The sequence below is a fragment of the Crinia signifera genome, chromosome 8 (genome assembly GCF_055691185.1).
Source record: "Crinia signifera chromosome 8, ASM5569118v1, whole genome shotgun sequence".
In the NCBI taxonomy this organism is placed as follows: Eukaryota; Metazoa; Chordata; class Amphibia; order Anura; family Myobatrachidae; genus Crinia; species Crinia signifera.
Window position 1 is genome coordinate 166,928,407 of NC_139224.1, and position 25,328 is coordinate 166,953,734.

General features: G+C 48.8%; 1 protein-coding gene across 4 annotated transcripts in view; it reads right to left on the minus strand.

Annotated features, from left to right (window-relative positions):
- The window catches only part of JAK1 (Janus kinase 1), a 100,245-nt gene that overhangs the window by 46,914 nt on the left and 28,003 nt on the right, over window positions 1–25,328 (minus strand). For all 4 annotated transcript variants that reach the window (XR_014454534.1, XM_083157690.1, XM_083157689.1 and 1 more), the window contains exons 2-3: window positions 3,314–3,509; window positions 2,272–2,395 (exon numbers count right to left, since the gene is read on the minus strand). Coding sequence is in view for 3 of the 4 variants with exons in the window: in XM_083157690.1 (XP_083013816.1) it covers window positions 2,272–2,395; window positions 3,314–3,479 (290 nt within the window). In the remaining variant the exon portion in view is untranslated. The remainder of the gene's footprint in view (window positions 1–2,271; window positions 2,396–3,313; window positions 3,510–25,328) is intronic.

Sequence of the window (25,328 nt, forward strand, 5' to 3'; positions counted from 1 at the left end):
CTGCTGAGATGTGCCCCGTCCCTTGTGCGACTGCTGAGTTGTGCCCTGCCCATTGTGTGACTGCTGAGGTGCGCCCTGCCCATTGTGTGACTGCTGAGATGTGCCCTGTCCATTGTGTGACTGCTGAGATGTGCCCTGTCCCTTGTGTGACTGATGAGTTGTGCCCTGTCCCTTGTGTGACTGCTGAGATGCGCCCTGTCCCTTGAGTGACTGCTGAGGTGCGCCTTGCCCTTTGTGTGACTGCTGAGATGCACCTTGCCCATTGTGTGACTGATGAGTTGTGCTCTGTCCCTTGTGCGACTACTGAGGTGCGCCCTGCCCATTGTGCGACTGCTGAGATGTGCCCTGCCCATTGTGTGACTGCTGAGATGTGCCCTGCCCATTGTGTGACTGCTGAGATGTGCCCTGTCCATTGTGTGACTGCTGAGATGTGCCCTGTCCCTTATGTGACTGATGAGTTGTGCCCTGCCCATTGTGTGACTGCTGAGATGTGCCCTGTCCATTGTGTGACTGCTGAGATGTGCCCTGTCCCTTGTGTGACTGATGAGTTGTGCCCTGCCCATTGTGTGACTGCTGAGATGTGCCCTGTCCATTGTGTGACTGCTGAGATGTGCCCTGTCCCTTGTGTGACTGATGAGTTGTGCCCTGTCCCTTGCGTGACTGATGAGTTGTGCCATGCATTTTTCAGGAGAACCACCATGGAAGAGCAAAAAGGGACGAACACCGAGCCATAGCCCAAACCCCAGGAGGTGTAATGTGCAGCATACCATGATTCAGAGGCACTACTTTGCAGCATTATATGAATTAAGAGAATAATGGGCACTACTTTGTGACATAACGTGAATCAGAGGCACTATTATGTGACATAACATGAATCAGAGGCACTACTATGTGGCATAACATGAATCAGAGGCACTATGTGGCATAACATGAATTGGGGCATTACTGTGATATAATGTGAATTCAGTCATTACAGTGTACTACAGTACTTATAACGTAACATTGATTACATTTATAGAAGTTTATGTATATCAGCATCCAAAATAAAGATTTGTCCTCCTTAGAGGTTAGCACACTGTCCTAGGGAGGACACTATTATGTCAGTTACCATTGTGAATGCCAATAAAGCATACCACCCCCCTCATGGCACACGTTTAATGAAATTAAATAAACAGCAAAATTATACCAGTTACAAAAACATAACCATTACAATGGAGTAAGTCTGATGTCTAAGATGTGAATAACAACTGGAACATTATCATTAAATAACAACCTTCCTCCCTGTATGCAGGTGCTTGGGAAACAAACCATTAAAATGTATTATATGTAGTACAAGTATTGGAGATGGTGTAATTGCAATCACACAGCTCCCTTACTAGCGACATAACGGGAATCCCACAGCTCCCTTACTAGCGGCTTAATGGCAATCACACAGCTCCCTTACTAGCAGTTTAACGGCAATCACACAGCTCCCTTACTAGCAGCTTAACAGCAATCACACAGCTCCCTTACTAGCAGCTTAACGGCAATCACACAGCTCCCTTACTAGCAGCACCACTGCAATCACACAGCTCCTTTACTAGCGGTATTAAGGCAATCACACAGCTCCTTTACTAGCGGTATTAAGGCAATCACATAGCTCCTTTACTAGAGGTATTAAGGCAATCACACAGCTCCCTTACTAGCGGCACCACTGCAATCACACAACTTCCTTACTAGCGGAATAACAGCAATCACACAACTCCCTTAATAGCGCCACCATTGCAATCACACAGCTCCCTTACTAGCGGCACCACTGCAATCACACAGCTCCCTTACTAGCGGCAACACTGCAATCACACAACTTCCTTACTAGCGGAATAACAGCAATCACACAACTCCCTTAATAGCGCCACCATTGCAATCACACAGCTCCCTTACTAGCGGCACCACTGCAATCACACAGCTCCCTTACTAGCAGCACCACTGTAATTACACAGCTCCCTTACTAGCGGGACCACTGTAATCACACAGCTCCCTTACTTACTAGCTGCGTAACTGCATGCACACCGCTCCCTTACTAGCGGCACCACTGCAATCACACAGCTCCCTTACTAGCGGCACCACTGCAACCACACAGCTCCCTTACTAGCGGCACCACTGCAATCACACAGCTCCCTTACTGGGGGCGTTACTGCAGATCGCACAGCTCTAGCGGTGGGTCTGTAAGATTTTACACCACCTGATTGGACAGTGTAGCACTCAGCATTAGAAGGCTATTACATCCCTTACCTGACGCGGTAAAATAGCTTGACCGAGGTATTGGCATCAATCTTGAAGAAGTGATTTGGGGGCAACCAAAGGTTCTCTCTCTCATTGTACAGAGCAAATAGATTGTGGCACAGTGGGGAGATACCTTGATTAAATAAACACATAAATAACGATCAGTCTCGCTAATATAAAGACAGATGTATTACAAAAGAAGAATACTTAGTATCACATTTCTATCCATGGTACTCTTTACCTAGGACGGCGCCCATCGCGGGCATCGCGTCCATCGCATGCACTAAAGTAACGGGTGCGATGCGACCGACGCGATGCCCGCGATTTCCCATAGGGATCAATGTTAAATTTTTCAATGGACGCGATTTTTCAGTTCAATGCCTCAATGCCCGCGATTTTGCCATAGGAAACAATGTTAAATGGGCCACAGAGCCCAAATAGGCACCCTTAGCAGTGAAATATCCCCCACAATTGTTAACGACACCCCACAATCCACGCAAACCCGAAGCGTGGCGAGCGCAGCGAGCCCGCGAGGGGTGGCGGTACGTGTCCTCCGACCTTTTCATACCCCCACTATCCACGTCAGCGTGGAGTTGAGAATAGAATAGTGTGGCGAGCGCAGCGAGCCACCGAGGCCGAAGCGTGGCGAGCGCAGCGAGCCCCGCGAGGGGACGCGGATACCTGTGAAGCCCGCGTAGGGCCGCGTTTACCTGTGAAGGTATCCGCGTCCCCTCGCGGGGCTCGCTGCGCTCACCACGCTTCGGGCTCGGTGGCTCGCCACACTATTCTATTCTCAACTCCACGCCGACGTGGATAGTGGGGGTTTCCCTATGGGAAATCGCGGGCATCGCGTCGGTCGCGTCGTACCCGTTACTGTAGTGCATGCGATGCCCGCGATTTTTTACACCCGATGACCGCGATGGACATCGTGGGCGCCGTGCTAGGTAAAGAGTACCCTATCCATTACCCATCATGCCCACTAGAACTGGTACTGATACATTAGTAGGATCTGATTTTACTGGAAAACGTCTGAATGTAAAAGAATGCTTACTGCATTTCTGCGCCGCCTCGATAAGCAATTCCTCCGCCGTATACTTCCCTTCCGTGAACAAGATTGGGGGCTTGTCCGGGAGATAAAAATGTATTTCCACCCCTCTGGGAGGCGCCGTGTCCACTTCACATCTCCTAGAGTTTCGGATTTTCGCACAGAACGCCATAGTCGTCACCTATCACCGCATACTTAGGTTCTAAAGAGAGAGAAGTGTGACGTAAGTACACAAACGCAACTAATTACAGATATGAACACAAATGGATCTGCGTGCACAATACATGAGCAATACTACATGTATGTAGATGCACCCAACACGTATGGACAGTGATCTTCAGATCTCATTTACAGGCCTAATGAGTTATGTTAGTGGTCTTGCTGCAAAACGCCCATCTATATAAGTTACACCCCATGGGTGTGAAGTCACACCGGACAATGACCCTGTTGAACATGCAGAGAGCGTTCCTGGCCTTAGTAAAAAGGGGATGTGGCCTAATTACAGAGATGTGGCCATGCCCCCTTTAAAGGAATAAGTATAGAAATGACTTTTTATGTACAGATGATCAGCACCTGGGGAGGGGGGGGGGCATGTTCCCGCCAGCCAGGGTCAGATCCCGGATGGCAGCATGATCAGTGTTCAACCCCCTCGTCCTCGACCCCCCCCCCCCCCCCCCTTATATCTGCAGACAGGCAAAAAGACCCAATCAGGATAATTGGCGACCAGATTTACATAAATAATTCGATCAGACCTAATTGTTTCGCACTCTTTCTCTTTAGGCATTGCAGTCTCTTTGGGTTCCCAACCAGAGAAATCAGACTGACTGAGCAAACATGTAATGACAGCAGAGAAAGGGTTTATTACAGCCATAAATCTATAACCCATCTGCCCACACTTTGCTTCCTCAATAATGTCTAGTAACGCTTTATTGACCAGGCAAAATAAACCACCCCAGTACAAAAAACTGCCCAGTGTGTATGCACCTTCACTCTTACTTTAACCAGAAATATAAAATGAAACCAACTTTTGTCGGTTTGATCTTAGCCCCACTGTAATAATAATTCACTTTTCATAATTACTCCGCTTCCTAGTAAAGGTTATTGTTACCCTTGTTCTCGCTGGATTCCAAACCACCTAACAGCGGCTACATACTCAAGAAATAGCAAGATACCGATCAAGCCCCTATGCAAGTCACAAAATAAACACCTCGCACCTCTCCCTTACTGGCGCCAGCAAAAATCATCACACTATCACAAGGAGCATCGATGGTGGGCAGACACAACCAGTGGCACCAGCTTGAGAACCCACAATTAGTACAGAACCAGACATCCCAATAGCCTGGGAATCACAGATCGTGGACAGCTTGGTGCAGGTGATGTTCCCATGCACTGAGGTATAAACCGTGATAGGGACCAGCAGATGCATGTGACACCTTGCTGGTAGGAAATGGATCAGCTACAATGCTTCAGTATGTGCCGGCATACTCAGTCCTGCTGTAGTGTTGGTTTACACAGTCTCCTTTCCCTTTGGCCTCTAGCTGCCCCCATTGAAAAGCAACTGCAGGCAAATATTTCAAATCAAGCTTCATGATCAAGGAGCTTAAGGAACTTACTTGCTGAATACGGTTTCAAATTTGGGAGGACTCAACCCCCCCCCCCAATTGTTGTCCCCCAACACAGCGCTGGGAATTCCACCCCCTTCATTCAGGACAATAACATCTGTTCAATTTGTGCGCATACCTGAGCGTTCAACCAGGACCTGGTAACTACTGTATATGTTACTTTTAAACAGTATTGTGTTGATACATATATTTTAAATTGTTTATTGCATGCAAGCAAATTATCCTGTATGTTATTTATTTTTATTAATTAAATTGTACGTTTTTTGTGTGCACAAGGCGCCTACTGGTATCCTTTCTGCAGTCTTTAGAACAGTAACTATGGATTTGTTTATGACCGAGAAGGAACGTCTGTAACTATGTTCCTGCAATAGGGGAGGGTTTATAAAGCCTCAGAAATGTTGGACGCTGCAACATTGACTCTGTTTGGCTCAAACTTTAAAAACTTCATCCAAAGAAAACATTTTCCAGCTTTCATGTCGCAATGTGCGGGATCCCAGCTGCAGGCTCCCGACTCTGACGCCACGGGCAGAAGAGCAGAGTACTTGGTGACTAAAGAGGACGTCTGGTGCATTAAGGGCCTGTTTCTTTAGTGATCGTCCCCAGCGTATTTGCTCTGGGAGCTGATGGTGCGGCTCTGCGCATGTGCGTATTTCCACATGTGCAGAGTCGCTCCACGGACACTTTCGGCGACTATCACGACTAACCCCGTCTAAGGATCCCGTGTGGCAGTATAAAAGTCCAGATTTTGGCAACACAAACTATAGGCTTTAAAACAATTTTTTTCGCACCACCGTAAGCAAATGAGAAGGTCCTGCACCACCGTACTAGAAATGCCAAGATTTGTGGCTTCAATGGCAGGGGGTGGGGCTTAATGATGCAAGTCACTGACGCTTTTTCAAGCTGCAAAGCGAAACACATCGGTGACCCCCAGCACGGACACCCACCCATTTGGACCCCAACCTGCATCCACTTATCGTGACTGGACCAGCTTCCCCCCTCCCTTCAGCCGTTTACTGTCAGGACCTGATAAAGCCAGCACCTCCACCATCAGGTGTACCCTTGGCAGGAGAGTGCTGTCTCTCCCTAAAAGTCCTCCCTCGGACGGTGTAATGGTTAGCATTACTGCCTCACGGCGCTGAGGTCATGGGTTCTATCCCCACCATGTGTTATATATACGGGGCAGTACGGATGGTGTAATGGTTACATTACTACCTCACAGCGCTGAGGTCATGGGTTCTATCCCCACCATGTGTTATATATACGGGGTGGTACGGATGGTGTAATGGTTACATTACTACCTCACAGCGCTGAGGTCATGGGTTCTATCCCCACCATGTGTTATATATACGGGGCAGTATGGATGGTGTAATGGTTACATTACTGCCTCACAGCTGAGGTCATGGGTTCTATTCCCACCATGTGTTATATATACGGGCAGTACGGACGGTGTAGTGGTTAGCATTACTGCCTCACAGCTGAGGTCATGGGTTCTATTCCCGCCATGTGTTATATATACGGGCAGTACGGACGGTGTAATGGTTACATTACTGCCTCACAGCACTGAGGTCATGGGTTCTATCCCCACCATGTGTTATATATACGGGGCAGTACGGACGGTGTAATGGTTAGCATTACTGCCTCACAGCACTGAGGTCATGGGTTCTATCCCCACCATGTGTTATATATACGGGGCAGTACGGATGGTGTAATGGTTACATTACTGCCTCACGGCGCTGAGGTCATGGGTTCTATCCCCACCACGTGTTATATATACGGGGCAGTACGGATGGTGTAATGGTTAGCATTATTGCCTCACAGCGCTGAGGTCATGGGTTCTATCCCCCACCATGTGTTATATATACGGGGCAGTACGGATGATGTAATGGTTATAGCATTACTGCCTCACAGCACTGAGGTCATGGGCTCTATTCCCACCATGTGATATATATATGGGGCAGTACGGATGGTGTAATGGTTAGCATTACTGCCTCACAGCGCTGAGGTCATGGGTTCTATCCCCCACCATGTGTTATATATACGGGGCAGTACGGATGGTGTAATGGTTATAGCATTACTGCCTCACAGCACTGAGGTCATGGGCTCTATTCCCACCATGTGTTATATATACGGGGCAGTACGGATGGTGTAATGGTTAGCATTACTGCCTCACAGCGCTGAGGTCATGGGTTCTATCCCCCACCATGTGTTATATATACGGGGCAGTACGGATGGTGTAATGGTTATAGCATTACTGCCTCACACCATGTGTTATATATACGGGGCAGTACGGATGGTGTAATGGTTAGCATTACTGCCTCACAGCGCTGAGGTCATGGGTTCTATCCCCCACCATGTGTTATATATACGGGGCAGTACGGATGGTGTAATGGTTATAGCATTACTGCTTCACAGCACTGAGGTCATGGGCTCTATTCCCACCATGTGTTATATATACGGGGCAGTACGGATGGTGTAATGGTTACATTACTGCCTCACAGCGCTGAGGTCATGGGTTCTATTCCCACCATGTGTTATATATACAGGGCAGTATGGACGGTGTAATGGTTAGCATTACTGCCTCACAGCGCTGAGGTCATGGGTTCTATCCCCACCATGTGTTATATATACCGGCAGTACGGATGGTGTAATGGTTACATTACTGCCTCACAGCGCTGAGGTCATGGGTTCTATTCCCACCATGTGTTATATATACAGGGCAGTACGGACGGTGTAATGGTTAGCATTACTGCATCACAGCGCTGAGGTCATGGGTTCTATTCTCACCATGTGTTATATATACGGGGCAGTACGGATGGTGTAATGGTTACATTACTGCCATACAGCACTGAGGTCACGGGTTCTATCCCCACCATGTGTTATATATACGGGGCAGTACGGACGGTGTAATGGTTAGCATTACTGCATCACAGCGCTGAGGTCATGGGTTCTATCCCCACCATGTGTTATATATACGGGGCAGTACGGATGGTGTAATGGTTAGCATTACTGCATCACAGCGCTGAGATCATGGGTTCTATCCCCACCATGTGTTATATACACGGGGCAGCACGGACGGTGTAATGGTTATAGCATTACTGCCTCACAGCGCTGAGGTCATGGGTTCTATTCCCACCATGTGTTATATATACGGGGCAGCACGGACGGTGTAATTGTTATAGCATTACTGCCTCACAGCGCTGAGGTCATGGGTTCTATTCCCACCATGTGTTATATATACGGGGCAGTACAGATGGTGTAATGGTAAGCATTACTGCTGCACAGCGCTGAGGTCATGGGTTCTACCCCCACCATGTGTTATATATATGGGGCAGTACGGACAGTGTAATGGTTAACGTTACTGCCTCACAGCGCTGAGGTCATGGGTTCTATTCCCACCATGTGTTATATATACGGGGCAGCACGGACGGTGTAATGGTTAGCATTACTGCCTCACAGCACTGAGGTCATGGGTTCTACCCCCACCATGTGTTATATATACGGGGCAGTACGGACGGTGTAATGGTTACATTACTGCCTCACAGCGCTGAGGTCATGGGTTCTATTCCCCCCATGTGTTATATATACGGGGCAGCACGGATGGTGTAATGGTTAGCATTACTGCCTCACAGCGCTGAGGACATGGGTTCTATCCCCACCATGTGTTATATATACAGGGCAGTACGGATGGTGTAATGGTTAGCATTACTGCCTCACAGCACTGAGGTCATGGGTTCGATCCCCACCATGTGTTCTATATAAGGGGCAGTATGGACGGTGTAATGGTTAGCATTACTGCCGCACAGCGCTGAGGTCATGGGTTCTATCCCCACCATGTGTTATATATACGGGGGCAGTACGGATGGTGTAATGGTTATAGTATTACTGCCTCACAGCCCTGAGGCCATGGGTTCTATTCCCACCATGGCTCTAACTGTGTGGAGTTTGTATATTCTCCCCGTGCTTGCGTGGGTTTCCTCCCACAATCCAAAAATATACTGGTAGGCTAATTGACTCCCAACAAATTAACCCTAGAATGTCTGTGTGCGTGTACATGTGGTAGGGAATATAGATTGTAAGCTCCACTGGGGCAGGGACTGATGTGAATGTTCAAGCGCTGCGGAATATGTGTGCGCTATATAAGAAACTGTTAATAAATAATAACCTGGGAACGGACACTCAGCAGGAGCCCTATTGGATAATTGGGTTACTATATCCGTGCAATTGACTTTTTAATGGTACCAGCTACACACATTATTTCATTTATTTTATTATTTTTATGTAATTGTCTACTTTTAAAGATACAATTATTTTCAAATCTTAACCTGTTGCATGTATTTAGCTTTAGCGCAGTTTAAAAACCCCTTTCTGTTTCAAAGACACACAATCAGAAACTAGACATAGACCTGGGGTAGCCAACCCTAGTCCTCGAGAGCTACCAACAGTGCATGTTTTGCAGGTCTCCTCACAGAATCACAAGTGAGTTAATTAGCTCCATCTGTGTATCTTAAAATGTGTCAGTGATTAATGAGTGCACCTGTGCAGCAGCTAGGTTGTCTGGAAAATGTGACCTGTTGGTAGCTCTCGAGGGCTAGGGTTGGCTACCAATGACATAGCATATAGAGTAGTGTGTCAGTACAGTCCACATAAAGAACAATACCCCTTAGGGCGGCGCTCATCCACAGAAGACTCAGAGAATGGAGCTCAGTTTCGTTGTCACCACATTGATCAGGAACCTCTAGCGGTGCTAGATCGCTCAGCACACTGGGATGTGTCCGGTGAGAACACTGGCCCTGACAATGATGATTACAGATTCATCCAGCATGCTGAAGATTAATCTCTGGGTGATAGTGACGCACTATTGCTATGGTCCCAGTCTAGTGAGATCGCTTAGAAAATGTCCTCGAATCACCCCGTGTGTATGCCCCGTAAACTCAAGAGCAGGAGACCTCAAGCTGTGTTGTTGACTTTTGCACTTCATTTAATCTCATGTATCACATTTAGAGGCCAGAAATTCTCCAAACATCTGTGAGAGGTAGGTGCGTTACTCCCTTATAGTAACAGCATTACTGGGGAGCAACGGAGCAGAAATACAAGGGACTTCTTTATTGTCCCAAGTAGCACTGATGACATATGTGAAAGGAGGCTGCCAGTGCATTCCTCGCTGTATATATTATATTCACCTGATCTGCCCCATTATTCTCTGGGAACAGTAGGTTCATCCACCTCTGTGACACTACGAAGTTGAGGTACTCTGCACAATGCATCATGGGGGATGCGCGGTCAATCTCATGGGAAGACCAGCAGAGCCTTGAGGTCTTCACGTGGTCATTATAGCACCCTGTCCCTGTCAGGTCCCGTTCAGTTCCTCTTTCCTTCCTTGGGTGTTGGGCTGAGGTTTCTAGCACACTCTAGTCTGTATATGATATACAGACCAGAGTGTGCTAGAAGCACTCAAACAGAGAGCAACACCCCATGCAGGAAAGAGGAACTCCTTTGGATAGGACAGGCGCAGGGTGCTACAATGAACACCATGTAAACGTTATTAAATCATTTAAAACAGTTGGTGAAACATGTCAGGTTTTCACAGTCTTCCGACCCAGGCGTCGCCAGATGTGGAAATTGCCCTGACAGATGTCTGATGCTTGGGGCCCTATAAACCGGTAATGATCAGTTTATTATTTCTTGTACAAACAAATAAATGAGTGTAATAAACGATACTGGCCAACAAACGGTTACCGGGACCTTTTTAACATGATGCGTAACATCTGGGACATTTCCAACACTTTAATCATTCACAAACGCATTTTTCATACACACTCATACAGGTTCCGGCTTAATAGTCTGTACTAGGTAAAAGCCCGTTAAAATGACGGCTTCTGCAATGTGCTTACGACATCTTTTAGCACACAAAGGAGTAATATGGCCCACTTCACCTTATAGAGATAGATATATAGATACAGACAGTACAATTTTTCTGGAAAAAATCGGTCCAGGAACTCCGAGTCTGGGGATGGTTTGATTAAATAAAGAGAGAGAGCAAGAGAGATGTATATCACAGGTGACTTTAAAATGAAACTTATTTATGGAATGTACATTTTGGCCCAGAACAGGTTCCTGGTGAGGTCATATTTAATTAGAGTTCCTGCTGAAAAATAGCACTGGATATAGATACAGATCTTCATATATTAACACACAGACTGCAGAAGCAACCATGTTGAATTAGACTACACTAAATAAAGAAACAATAATGCATAACATCCTATAAATATCTATCTATAATATATATATATATATATATATATATATATATATATATATATATATATATATATATATATATATATAAAGGAGAGGCCCTTTCCTGCGCTAATATAATGAGAGCAGCACCTCTGAAGGGTCCTCTGTTAGCCAAGACCCAATCAAATAGACATAGAAAGAAGGGGGGAGATCAGAGTGCGCTAGTTCAACAATAAATGTCACTTTTTAGAAAAAAGTATATTTAATATAAAATATATAAAAGGTACACATATATATCATGTACAGTAAAAGAACCCTTCTTGGGGTATCACAAATACACAGTTGGTAAACATCAGTGGTAATTGCTCAATTCAGAGATTTCTGGATCACAAACAGAAGGCCCAACGCGTTTCGTCAAATCATGACTTCATCAGGGGCAGAAATTGCAATCAGCAGTAACTATGGATGTTCAGTACAAAAAATTTTATGAATCAGATGTCAAAGACATAGTCCGGTAAATTTCAGCAATCAGAAAACAAAGATTGTTCTAGCTTGATATAACCAAATATAAGGTGGCACTGGTGAACCCCTGCTGTATGTGACTGCTCCTGTCCTTGCTAATGTTATTCTGAGGATTCTATCACATCTGGCAATTACCTTATATTTGGTTACTAGGTGATTCATCGCGCCCTACGGGCGCTCTTCACACCGGCGTAAGGGGCTACGCCCCTTAATTTGTGAACATTTGTATTGTGAGAAATATGGTTAGAATTGTATGAAAGATGCCCTGTATTGCAGCTTCTGGCAGTGGGTGAGGGTCCAGCGTGGCAGCACAGGAGTACCGGACGGTGGCCCTGAGTCAGTGTCTCCTCCTACTGGGTGGGAGTTAGGGTGCATGAGAGCAGGAGGCTGGGATATGAGGCATGATAGGGGTATGTGGGCAACACAGCTTCAGCGATTACCAAGTGGTGGAAGTTACGGTTCAGGAGAGCAGGAAGCTGGGTAGTGATAGGGGTGTGTGGGCATACGGGGGACTAAAGAGGGTGGTGGACACTGTGCAGCTTCTGCCAGTGGGTGAGGGTCCAGCGTGGCAGCACAGAAATACAGGAGTCAGTGTCTCCTCCGACTGGGTGGGAGTTAGGGTGCATGAGAGCAGGAGGCTGGGCGGTAAAGCATGATAGGGGAATGTGGGCAACACAGGGTGAGCGGGTCTCCACTGGCGGAAGTTACGGGGCAGGAGAACAGGAGGCAGGGCAGTGTCCTCCCACATTGATGGCAAAAGTATTCAACATCGGCCATAAACCATCGATTATTTGAAAATCATTGATGGTCGATGGGCATCCCTAGAACTGGAGGAGGGTGGGGGACAGTATGCAGCTCCCGGCAGTGGGTGAGCGTCTCCTCCCACTGGGAGGGAGTGAGCGTGCATGAGAGCAGGAGGCTGTATAATAGTGGTATGTGGGCAAGACATTGATAAAAGTTGTGGCGCTGGTGCAGAGGGCAGTGGGGAAACCTGCAGTGCGGCAGCCAGGGCCGGATTTCCCACCTAGGGGCGGTACCTGCTTGTGGTGGTACAGGATCCCCCATTGTCACGGGGGTACGTGAAATGCGGGAGCGGGGGCCACGGTGGTCCGCTGGGGGGTGGAATTGCCGGAAGGGGGTCTGGGGGGTCTGCAAATTGCGGGAGGGGGGGTGGCTGTGGGGATCCGCGGTTAGCGGGAGGGGGGGGGGTCCACAAATCGTGGGCGGGGGCGCGGGGGGCTTGAATCGTGGGAAGGGGGGGTCCGCAAATTGCGGGAGGGGGGTTGTCGGGGTTAGTGAATTGCGGGAGGGGGGGTTGCGGAGGTCCGTGAATTGCGGGAGGGGCGCGTGGGGTGCCGTGAGTCAAGGGGGGGTGGTGCGGGGGTCCGTGAATCACGGGAGGGGTCATGAATCGCAGGAGGGGGGGGTCGTGGGGGGGCTGCGAATCGCAGGAGGGGGGGTGTGGGGGGTTGCCGTGAATTGCATGAGGGGGGTGTGAATCAAGGGAGGGTGGGCGCAGGGGGGTGGTGCGGGGGTCCGTGAATCGCGGGAGGGGGCATGAATCGCGGGAGGGGGGGTCGTGGGGGGGTTCCGAATCGCAGGAAGGGGGGTATGGGGGGTGCCGTGAATTGCGTGAGGGGGGCATGAATCGCGGGAGGGGGGGTCCCCGAATGTGTGAATTACGGGGCGGTCGCAAATCGCGAGAGGTGCCGAGGGGGCCCGCAAATCGCGGGAGGGGGGCGCTACGGGGGGTTTCGTGAATCGCGGGAGGGGGGGGTCGTGGGGGGGTTGCGAATCGCAGGAAGGGGGGTATGGGGGGTGCCGTGAATTGCGTGAGGGGGGCATGAATCGCGGGAGGGGGGGTCCCCGAATGTGTGAATTACGGGGCGGTCGCAAATCGCGAGAGGTGCCGAGGGGGCCCGCAAATCGCGGGAGGGGGGCGCTACGGGGGGTTTCGTGAATCGCGGGAGGGGGGGTCGTGGGGGGTTGCGAATCGCAGGAAGGGGGGTGTGGGGGGTGCCGTGAATTGCGTGAGGGGGGCATGAATCGCGGGAGGTGGGGTCCCCGAATGTGTGAATTAGGGGGCGGTCGCAAATTACGAGAAGTGCCGAGGGGGCCCGCAAATCGCGGGAGGGGGGCGCTACGGGGGGTTCCGTGAATCGCGGGAGGGGGCGGCGCAAATTGCGGGAGGGGGGTCGCAAATCACAGTAGGGGGGGGGGTGCCGTGAATCGCGGGAGGGGGGGTCGTGGGGGGCCCTTTTAATGCCGGGAGGGGGAGTCGCAGGGGTCCTGCGAATCGCGGGAGGGGGCTCGCGGGAGGGAGGGGTCGCTCGGGTCCCGCGATTTTCTGGAGGGTCGCGTGGGTCCCGCGTTTCGCGGGAGGGGGTGGTCGCGGAGGTCCAGCAAATCGCGGGAGGGAGTGGTCGGGTCTGGGACGGATATTAGACAGCACTTACATCAACAGCCATTACATCGACATCATTAGTTCGACAGCTCAATAGGTCGACATGGTTTTAGGTCGACATACCATTAGGTCGACATGTCATTATGTCGACAGCTCATTAGGTCGACAGCTCATTAGGTCGACATGTTTTTAGGTCGACACTGCCATTAGGTCGACAGTCTATGTCGACAGTCAAAAGGTCGACATGGGATTTTCACTGTTTTTTGGCCGAAATGTCGACACAGTCGACATGGACACAGTTTGAAGTGTACCGCAGCTGCTCGCTATGCTTCGGGCACGGTGCCTCGCTGCGCTCGGCACACTATTTTATTCTCCCACCACGCCCTAGTGTGGATAGTAGGGCATGAAATACCGCCTGTCGGCACATGTCGGCTCAATAAATAGTGAAAAAACCCATGTCGACCTTTTGACTGTCGACATAGACACTGTCGACCTAATGGCAGTGTCGACCTAAAAACATGTCGACCTAATGAGCTGTCGACCTAATGAGCTGTCGACCTAATGACATGTCGACCTAATGGTATGTCGACCTAAAACCATGTCGACCTATTGAGCTGTCGAACTAATGGTGTCGATGTAATGGCTGTCGATGTAAGTGCTGTCTAACAATAGTCCGGATACCGGGGTGGTCGCGGGGGTCCCGCGAATCGCGGGAGGGGGGTCGCGGGGGTCCCGCGAATCGCGGGAGGGGGGGTTCACGGGGGTCCCGCGAATCACGGGAGGGGGGGTCGCGGGGGTCCCGAGACTCGCGGGAGGGTGGAATGCGGGGGTCCCGCGAATCGCGGGAGGGGGGGTGCGGGGTCCCGCGAATGGTGGGAGGGGGGGTCACGGGGGTTCCGCAAATCGCGGGAGGGGGGGTCGCGGGGGTCCTGGCAGAGGGTAGGGATGTGCAGGAGTAATGGTGGATGGTGGCTGTGGAGTAATGGTGGATGGTGGCTGTGGAGTAATGGTGGATGGTGGGCGTGTACTGTAGCCCTGGCTGGGAGGGGGGAGGTGATGTCAAGGGGGTGGAACGTCAGACACATGAAAGTGAAACTATTCTACACAGGAACGTTCTCCACAGGGGTTGAGTGACAGATCTGGCTAAATATATATATAGATATCAAGCTAGAACAATCTTTGTTTTCTGATTGCTGAAATTTACCGGACAATGGGCCTTATTTTGGTTCATTCTTTCTGACAAAATCCTTCTTAGATGGGCAAAACCATGTGCACTGCAGGTGGGGCAGGTGTTACTTGTGCAGAGAGAATTAGATTTGGGTGGGGTTTTACTTCAAAGTGAGATCTATATTGCAGTGTAAAAATAAAGCAGTCAGTATTTTCCCTGCACAGAAACAAAATTACTCACCCAAATCTAATTCTCTCTGCACATGTTACATCTGCCCCCCCTGCAGTGCACATGGTTTTGTCCATCTAAGAAGGATTTTGTCAGAAAGAATGAACCAAAATAAGGGCCTATGTCTTTGACATCTGATTCATAAAATTTTTTGTACTGAACATCCATAGTTACTGCTGATTGCAATTTCTGCCCCTGATGAAGTCATGATTTGACGAAACGCGTTGGGCCTTCTGTTTGTGATCAAGAAATCTCTGAATTGAGCAATTACCACTGATGTTTACCAACTGTGTATTTGTGATACCCCAAGAAGGGTTCTTTTACTGTACATGATATATATGTGTACCTTTTATATATTTTATATTAAATATACTTTTTTCTAAAAAGTGACATTTATTGTTGAACTAGCGCACTCTGATCTCCCCCCTTCTTTATATATATATATATATATATATATATATATATATATATATATTTATTTATTTTTCCCGTTGGAAGCAAAACTGTGGTGGTGTCCTCAGGACGGCCGCTATGTACGTGGTCGAAAGGTTGACATGTGACCTGTGAGTTTCGCGGTTACCCATTTTTTGGAATGCCCTGGTGAGTGCACTGTTAATTCCCCATTGTTTCTGTTTGGCTTGCTATGCTATGCCAATGAGTGGACTGTAAAGAAACTGTAAATAAACCATCACACTCCTCTCTGTCATCGCTCCTGGGCAGGAAGGGATGACACATATGGTGACTGATTACAGTAAAAGGAGACGTGCTGTCCGGATGTACGAGGCGACTCTGAATGGCGAATGTTTCCTGGTGAACACTGCAGCTTACAGAGCTATAGATGACGGAACTCGCCACTTGCAGTAACCTTGATGTCTCTGGCCTCTCAGCAGCTCTCCAATTCTCTGTGGAGGATATTCCACCGGTTCCCTGGGGGCCAATCTGTCTGCATGTGATCTACCTTTTCCCAAAACTGCTCAGTACTGAGTCAACGTACAGTAACTCACTGCACGCTTACTGCTTGTTCCTATAAATCATATGGCCCCTCGGGACGGGCTGGGGCTTTCTAGGCTCGGTGACACACAGCGGCTGGCGAGCGAGAGGCGCAGTCAGAACAAGAAAAGGGGATTCCTGCTTAGTCTTGGTCATGTGTAATTGTGGCTGCACACAGCAGAACGTTTCCTGGTCTGCAAAGGACTAGAACACAGCAAGAAGCAGTACTTCAAACATGGAGGGGAATCAACTAAATTAAAATAAAATATATATTTTTTGGTACTTATATGTTAGTTGGGCGCCCACTCATACCCCCACTATCCATGTCGGCATGGAGTTGATTTTATATAGTGTGGCGAGAGCAGCGAGCCACCGTGCCCGAAGCGTGGCGATCCTCGTGAGGGGCCGCAGAAAACTAAACAAATAGATTAGTGGGCGCCCAACTAACATATAAGTAACTATTTTTTTTTGTACAATCCTATTTAATAAAATGCTAACACTGCTACTGACCTCTATGGGGGGAATTCAAGTGCTTTTACACGCCGTCCGCCGCTTGATGGCGCAAAATGGATCAATTCAAGCAGAGTTGCTCTGTTAGGGCACGAACAGCCACTGGCCCTGACATTACTGTTATGTTGTTCCAGCATTTTGGCTGGGACCTACGCCCTTATTCAAATCTGATCGCCGAACAAATTTGTTCTCAAGATGGGCGAAACCATTTGCACTGCAGGTGGGGCAGATGTAACATGTACAGAGAGAGTTAGATTTGGGGGGAGTTATTTTGTTTCTGTGCAGGGTAAATACTGGCTGCATTATTTTTACATTGCAAATTAGATTTCCGTTTCAACACACCCCACCCAAATGTAACTCTCTCTGCACATGTTACATCTGCCCCACCTGCATTGCAGCATGGTTTTGCCCATTTTGAGAACAAATTTGGGTACTTGTTTCCTAGCACGGCGCCCGTCGGGTTGATTGCATGCCTTAAGTTTAAGGTACTTAAGGGCCCCCATACACTATGCGATTTTGGGCCGATTCCATGCGATTTCGGCACTTGCGCCGATAAATCGCGTGAAATCGTCCCAAAATCGTATGTGTTTGACATGTGATCCGATCCGATGCGCGGTCCCGTGCGCATCGGACCAGATCAGGAGGTCGGACGTTCAGCAGGTACGATCACGTCCGACCTCCTGCAGTGGGCTGGGGGGGGGGGGGGGGGAATGAGTGCCCAGCGGGGGATGCCGGCGGATAGTCATTTGACATGTTATTTTAAAGATCTAATAGCCGCCGCTGCCCACCCGCTGAGTGGCAGCATGAGGATTATTACCGCTGCCCGCCCCACTGTCACTGGCATCCCCCGCTGCAAGAAGAGACGCTGCTGCAAGCAAGCTGCACAGTGAGAGCACGGTGATTATCACCGCCGCCCGCCCCACTGTCACCGGCATCCCCTGCGGCACCCAGAGATGCTGCTGCCAGCCCCCACTGCTCACCGGCACCGCCGGTGCCCACCCCCCCCTGCTCCTCACCCCCTGGCAGCTCCCTGGTTTATTTTATATGTGATCAATCTTATGCGATTTATCACATGTAAAAAATGGCACATCAAGTGCCACATTGTATGTGAGCTTCCCGGGGAGCTGCCGGGCGAATCGCAGGAGAACTGGGTCCGACTTGTCCCTACATACACTATGTAATACCACAGCTGACCTGAAGCAATTGTTCTAGGATTCGGTCGTCAGCGATGCTATGATTTATTCCATGTGGCTCATTTATTCCACCTATATAGAGTATGTTGTGTCCTTACTGTACACACAGGGTATTTGTTCAGGGTGTCACACCTATTATCGGCATGTCGTTATCTCTCTCTGTCTATTTATTTTCCAATCAGACATCATTAGATGAACTGATTTTCAATGGAGGAGATTTTATTAAAGTTTGGAGAGAATTAAAGTAAAGAATTTGCCCAATTCCAACTACTCAGCTTCTGTCCTGTTTCAGAAGGGTTAGCAAAAAAGGGATTTTTGTAAGAACTTACCGTTCGAATCCCTTTCTCTGATATGGTCCTGGTGACACAGCTCAACACTGGGATGTAGGAGGGTCCGAAGGAGCCAGGCACCTATCCTAAAGCTTTAGAGGGTAGGCTCCTCCCCTACTGCATCCCTGGACTCTTCAGTTCAACTTTCAAAGCCACTGGAATACATTAACTCAGTACAAACACCTGCACATTATCTGCACATTTTATAACAGAAACTGTTAACTTTTAACCATTTTAACATGAACATCATGAAATTCTGGCATACTTACTGAGCGTAAGGGAGGGATCGCTGTGTCACCAGGACCATATCAGAGAAAGGGATTCGAACGGTAAGTTCTTACAAAAATCCCTTTTTCTCTTTCAATGGTCCTGGTGACACAGCTCAACACTGGGACGTTCCAGAGCCGGTCCTTTGGGAGGGTACGCTCAGGTCTGCAGCTCTCAGCACTGCTCGCCCGAATGATGCGTCCTCCGACGCGAACTCATGGAATCTATAGAATTTGGCAAATGTGTGAACAGATGACCAAGTGGCAGCTCTGCAAACCTGCTCTGCTGTGGCCCCATGTCGAACCGCCCAAGAGGTGGCAACTGACCTGGTGGTATGCGCATTTATTTTGGCCGGTACTGGTCTACCCACTTTGGTGTAAGCAAAGGCTATCATAGACCGCAACCACCTAGCAATAGTCTGCTTAGATGCAGGCCAACCAATTTTGTGTACGTCATACAATACCAACAATGTGTCAGTCTTCCTGACACTCTTCACTCTGTCCACATATATGCGTAAGGCACGCACAACATCCAAAGTTCTCAATTTGTCCCTTTTCTTAGAACCCTCTGGGGGTTGAAACACAGGTAGAACAATCTCCTGATTTAAATGGAAGGTAGATACCACCTTCGGTAAAAACTGAGGCACTGTTCTTAAAACAGCCCTGTCATCATGAAAAATTAAGAAGGGAGATTTACATGATAAAGCTCCCAACTCTGAAACTCTTTTAGCAGATGCTACTGCTAACAAAAATACTAGCTTCCACGTAAGAAACTTAAAGTCAGCCGACCTTAAAGGTTCAAAAGGTGCCTTTTGAAGGCATTCCAAAACCAGTGATAGATCCCAAGGAGCTACTGGTTGCTTGTATGGAGGCTTCAACCTGGATACTCCTTGTAAAAAAGTTTGAATTTCCGGCAAAATGGCTATCTTTTTCTGGAAATAGATGGACAAGGCCGAGATCTGCACCTTCAGTGACTGAAGGCTTAGGCCCGATGAAAAACCATCTTGTAAGAATTCCATCATTCTTGATAGCTTAAAATGAGATGTATGAGCCTTTCTTCTCTCACACCATCGAATGTAAGTCTTCCAGACTCTATAATAATTTGCCGAAGATACAGCTTTTCTGGCCTTTATCATCGTCTGTACTACTGCGTCAGAAAACCCTTTTCTTTTTAAAATGATGGTTTCAATAGCCAGGCCGTCAAAATCAATCGATCTGAATCCAGGTGATTGAATGGGCCTTGCCTTAGAAGGTCTGGTCTCAGAGGTAGACGCCATGAGTCCACAGACAACCTCTGAAGCCTCGAGTACCAGGATCTCCTTGGCCAATCTGGGGCCACTAAGATCACTGGAACCTTCTGCCCTTGTATTTTCTTTAGAAGTCTCGGTAACATTGGTACAGGTGGGAATGCATAAAGGAGATCTCCCTGCCAGTGAATAGTCATGGCATCCACTGCCTCCGCTAGTGGATCCCTTGTTCTGGCATAGAACCTGGGCACTTGACGGTTGATCCTGGATGCCATCAGGTCCACATCCGGAGTTCCCCACCTCGAAGTGATTTGGTGAAACACCTGAGGGTGTAAGCTCCATTCCCCTTCCTTGAGCTCCTCCCTGCTCAGGAAGTCGGCTTCTATATTCTCTATCCCCGGGATGAATATAGCCGATACAGCTGGAACATTCTGTTCCGCCCATAGGAAGATTCTGGACACCTCCCACATGGCCAATCTGCTGCGTGTACCTCCCTGGTGATTCAGATACGCCACAGCTGTGGCATTGTCGGTCTGAATCCTCAAAGGGAGGTTCTGTAACCTGTCTCCCGCCAAGGAAATCACTTTCCAGACAGCTCTCAGCTCCAAGATGTTGATTGGTAACGCTGATTCCTCTGCCGTCCACAGGCCCTGAAGCCTGAGATCCAGGACTACTGCCCCCCAGCCCCTGAGACTGGCGTCGGTAGTTACTATCAACCAGTCCCAGGTCTGTAATGACCGACCCCACTGAAGTGAATCTATTTCTGTCCACCACTTCAAGGATTCTCGGGTGTCCGAAGACAGCACTATCATCTCGGATTTCATGGTCAAAGTGTTTCCTGACCAGGCTGACAAGATGTTCCATTGGAACCTCCGAGAGTGGAACCTGGCAAATTGAAGCGTCTCGAATGACGCCACCATCTTCCCCAGAAGCTTGAGGCACCTCCATACTGAAATGCTCTGAGCCCTGAGAATCTCCTGGACTAGGGTGACCAGATCCCTGGCCTTTACCTCCGTGAGGAATACCCGATGAAGATGGGTGTCTAGTATGACTCCCAGGAATTGGAGCCTTTGCGACGGTACCAACTGAGATTTTTGCAAATTTAAAATCCAGCCGTGAGCCTGCAAAAAACTGATGGCCTCTGCCAAATGACTCTGCAGCAAGACTGCTGACTCTGCTTTGAACAGGAGATCGTCCAAATAGGGTATGACTGTGATTCCCCTGAGCCTCAGCACCGCCGCCATTACTGACATTATCTTTGTGAATACCCTTGGCGCGGTTGCTAGCCCAAAGGGTAACGCCCGGAATTGTAAATGCAGGTCTCCTATGGCAAACCTCAATAAGGTCTGATGCTCCGGGTGTATAGGAACGTGCAAATATGCGTCCTGGACATCCATGGACGCCAAAAATTCTCCCTGGTCCAGACTCAGGAGTACTGACCGTAGGGACTCCATTTTGAAATGGTCTACCCATAAATGAACATTTAGGGATTTCAAATTTAGTATTGGTCTGAAAGACCCGTCTGGTTTGGGCACCAGGAACAGCGTGGAGTAAAAGCCTTTCTTCCACTCTGCCCTGGGGACTGGTGTAACCACCCCTTTCTCCAAAAGGGAGTGAGCTGCTCTCACAAGAGCTGTACGAAGCCGTGCCTCCTTTGGTAAGGATGTGGGGATGAACCTCTTCGGAGGCGGCCCTCTGTAAGGGATTTTGTAACCCTGTGTTATAATATCTAACACCCAGGCATCCTGGCCTAAAGCAGTCCAAGCGTCCCTGAAGAGTGTGAGACGCCCCCCCACTTTTGTCACTGTCGGGCGAAGCCCCTGACAGTCATGCAGAGGGTTTATCCTCTCCCTTTGTGGCTGGCTTCTTGTGAAAAGAGCCAAATTTTGACTTCTGTGTCTTGCCTCTAGAGGACTGAAACCTTCCCCTGAAAGACTGTCCTCGAAAGGACGCACCACCTCTAGGGGAGGGCCGAAAGGACGGCTTAAAAGCAGAAAATCTTGACATCTGCTTTGCTGAGGAGGCCGGCAGGAATGTACTTTTGCCGCCTGTGGCCTGTTTTATAATCTCCTCTAGCTCGGTACCAAAGAGTACCTTTCCTTTGAAGGCTAATGTTTCCAGAGCCTTCTTGGACTCATTGTCTGCTTCCCAGGCTTTAAGCCAAAGCACTCTCCTGGCATTAATGGAGACTGTGGACACTCTGGTAGCCATTTTAATAGCTTCCTCCTCTGCTTCCACTGCATATTCTGCTGCTGCCTTAATCTTTTCTGCAAGCAGTAATGCACCAGGGTCAGCCTGCAGCACGGTGCATAATTCACCAGCCCACTATCATGGCCTTAGAGACCCAGGCTGAAGCAATAAGGGGCCGTAAGGTAAACCCCACCCCTTCAAAGATAGCTTTGAGGTTTCCCTCCAGCTTTTTATCCACAGAATCTTTGAAAGCTGCACCGCCCTGTACTGGTAATACAGTAGCCTTGGACAAACGTGCCACTGAAGCATCCACCACTGGGACCTTTTCCCAGAGCTCCGCATGAGACTCTGGCATGGGGTACAGACTAAGGAATCGCTTAGGCATCTGAAGCCTCTTATCAGGAGTTTTCCAAGCTCCTTCTAATAATTCCTGTAACCCCTCATCTGAAGGAAAAGTAACAGCCTCCTTCCGCTGTCGCTTAAAAACACCCTTAACAGGAGTCTTATCCTCCACAGTCAGCTTTAAAGCCTGCTTCACAGCTACAATGAGATCCTCTATACCAGCAGCAGAGTTCTCTTCCAAATCATCACCCTGATCCCAGGGGATGTCATTATACTCTCCTTCCTCTTCATCTACCACAGTAGTTAAAGCATAAGACCTTCTAGGGGTCCCTGCCACATCATCCATTTTGTCCAGCATTTCACTGAACCTGTTAATCCCTTTTGCAGTATCCTGCATCACCTGAATCAGTGCAGGATCTGCCTGGGTAAGAGGCAAGGAGCCAGACGACTGCTGAGATGATGGCATAGGTCTCTGTGATTCTACCAGCCCATCACTCTGCCTGTCCAAAAGCTGCACCAAAGCGTTTACTGACCTGCCTAGGGCCCTGGCCCACGCAGGTTCCATATGCTCTGCCCTATGGGGATCGCTGCCCATGGGTCTCACATCAGCGCAAGTAATACATAAGCCCCCCTTGGCCATCTGCTCAGGGACAAACTTTTGTGTGCAAACATTGCACGCGCTCAGTGCATTAAGGGCTCCCTCCCCCAAAACCACAGCCTGATGCTCAGACATGATGCAAGTGATAATTGTATATCTAACAGTATACACAGTGCAAACAATTGTACAAGCGCTTATACAAAGTCAATGCACCCAGTCACTTAGCTGTCTGTAGGTTTCTCTGCGGGGAAGCGATGCCCAGGAAATCCAAGTCACTCTGCCAGGATCAATTCGCCAGCTCAGCTCCGCTGCAAGCGTTCTGAAAGGCGCCAAAGTCAGAGTGAAGGAAGAGACCAAAGTCCCTGCTGCTGCGGGGTCCGTGACCTTTTGGCGCCAACCACCCCCAGCTAGCCGCTCCTTAGGTAGGATTTCCTTGTTCCAGTGTCTCCCCCTCAAATGGGGACCACTTGGAACATGCCTGTCACAGCGCTGCTGTCCTCTCAGTCAGGAGCTCAGCGTGTAAGCTCCGCATAAAATGGCCGCCGCCATCACGGAGCGCCTGTCCCCCATGATCCCCACCTAACTGTGGAGCCGGTTTCAGGCAGCTCCGGAGCCCAGGCAGCCTCTTAATAGAGGCTATGAGCGCAGCACAGGGAGACCAGACAGCGTCTACCCTGTGCACAGATAGCTGACAGGACGCGCTTCTGTCAGCTCCTGCTGCGCTAGCAGTGTGAGGATTCACTATGAAAATCCTCACACTGTGCCTACCTAGCTAGGGTAATAGTTAATAAAATAATAAAAATCCCCTAACTACTCTAATTCTTCGGCTGCTCCTGCAGCCCTTTAGAATAGCACCCACTCCAGTGGGCACCTAACACGAACTGAAGAGTCCAGGGATGCAGTAGGGGAGGAGCCTACCCTCTAAAGCTTTAGGATAGGTGCCTGGCTCCTTCGGACCCTCCTACATCCCAGTGTTGAGCTGTGTCACCAGGACCATTGAAAGAGAAAATGAGTTAGAAGCAGATTGGTTTGTACTTTATCTCTCTCCAAACTTTGATAAATACCTTATTTGCTAGTGTTAGGGTGGTAGGGATTCTCAGCCAACCATCTATCAATGTCCTTCAGTGTTAATCAGCGTAGTCTCCATCATTCGGATCACAGATTAGGGATTCATCGATGGTTTAGGGCCAATGTTGAATAGTTTTGCCATCGATGGGGTAGAACCAGATTCTGAATGTCCCACAGTCAAAGAAAATGGATGACCATCGACAGGTAAAACCTTGGACATACTGTTCTCAATTAAAAAGCTGGTGTACCTCGTATCATCATAAAATAGTAACTACTAGACACAACAATCAAATACTTATAAAGGATCCCAGGCTTCAAAACGAGACCAGGGTCAGTTCATCTAGATAGGAGGATTCTACAAAGAACTGACCCCTGTGTAACCATCCTGTACTCAGAACTAGAATACACACATTTTATCTATGTGGTCAGAAAATCGGCAAATTATCTAATCAACAGATGGTAGTGTTAGGAGTGATCGTCACATTCTGTTCTACAAACTTCTTAAAGCCGTAGTAACTTATTTCTAGGAACTGGATATATAAATCAATAACATTAATGTAATACTTTCCAGCCACTCTAATGGTACCCATATGCTTGTGAGATATTGGGTACAATGGGTTGGGATCATTTGGTCTACAGCATGATGGTCGACATGGGTCTAGGTCAAAAGGTCATTAGTTCGACAGGTCGTTAGTTCGAAAATGTCTATGTCGACATGGGGTTTTTCACCTTAAAGTCAACAGTCAACATGGACACAGTTTCAAGTGCACCGCATCACTCGCTGCGCTCGGCACACTATTTTATTCTCCCACCATGCCCTAGTGCAGGGCTGGGCAACACCGGCCCTCCAGATGTTAATGAACTACACATCCCAGGATGCTTTGCATTAGTTTTGCTATGTGGCCATGCTGAAATTGATGCAAGGCATGCTGGGATGTGTAGTTCATCAACATCTGAAGGGCCGGTGTTGCCCAGCCCTGCCCTAGTGGATGGTAGGGCATGAAATACCGCCTGTCAGCACATGTCGGCTCAAAAAACAGTGAAAAACCCATGTCGACCTTTTGACTGTCGACCTAGACATTGTCGAACTAATGACCCGTCAAACTA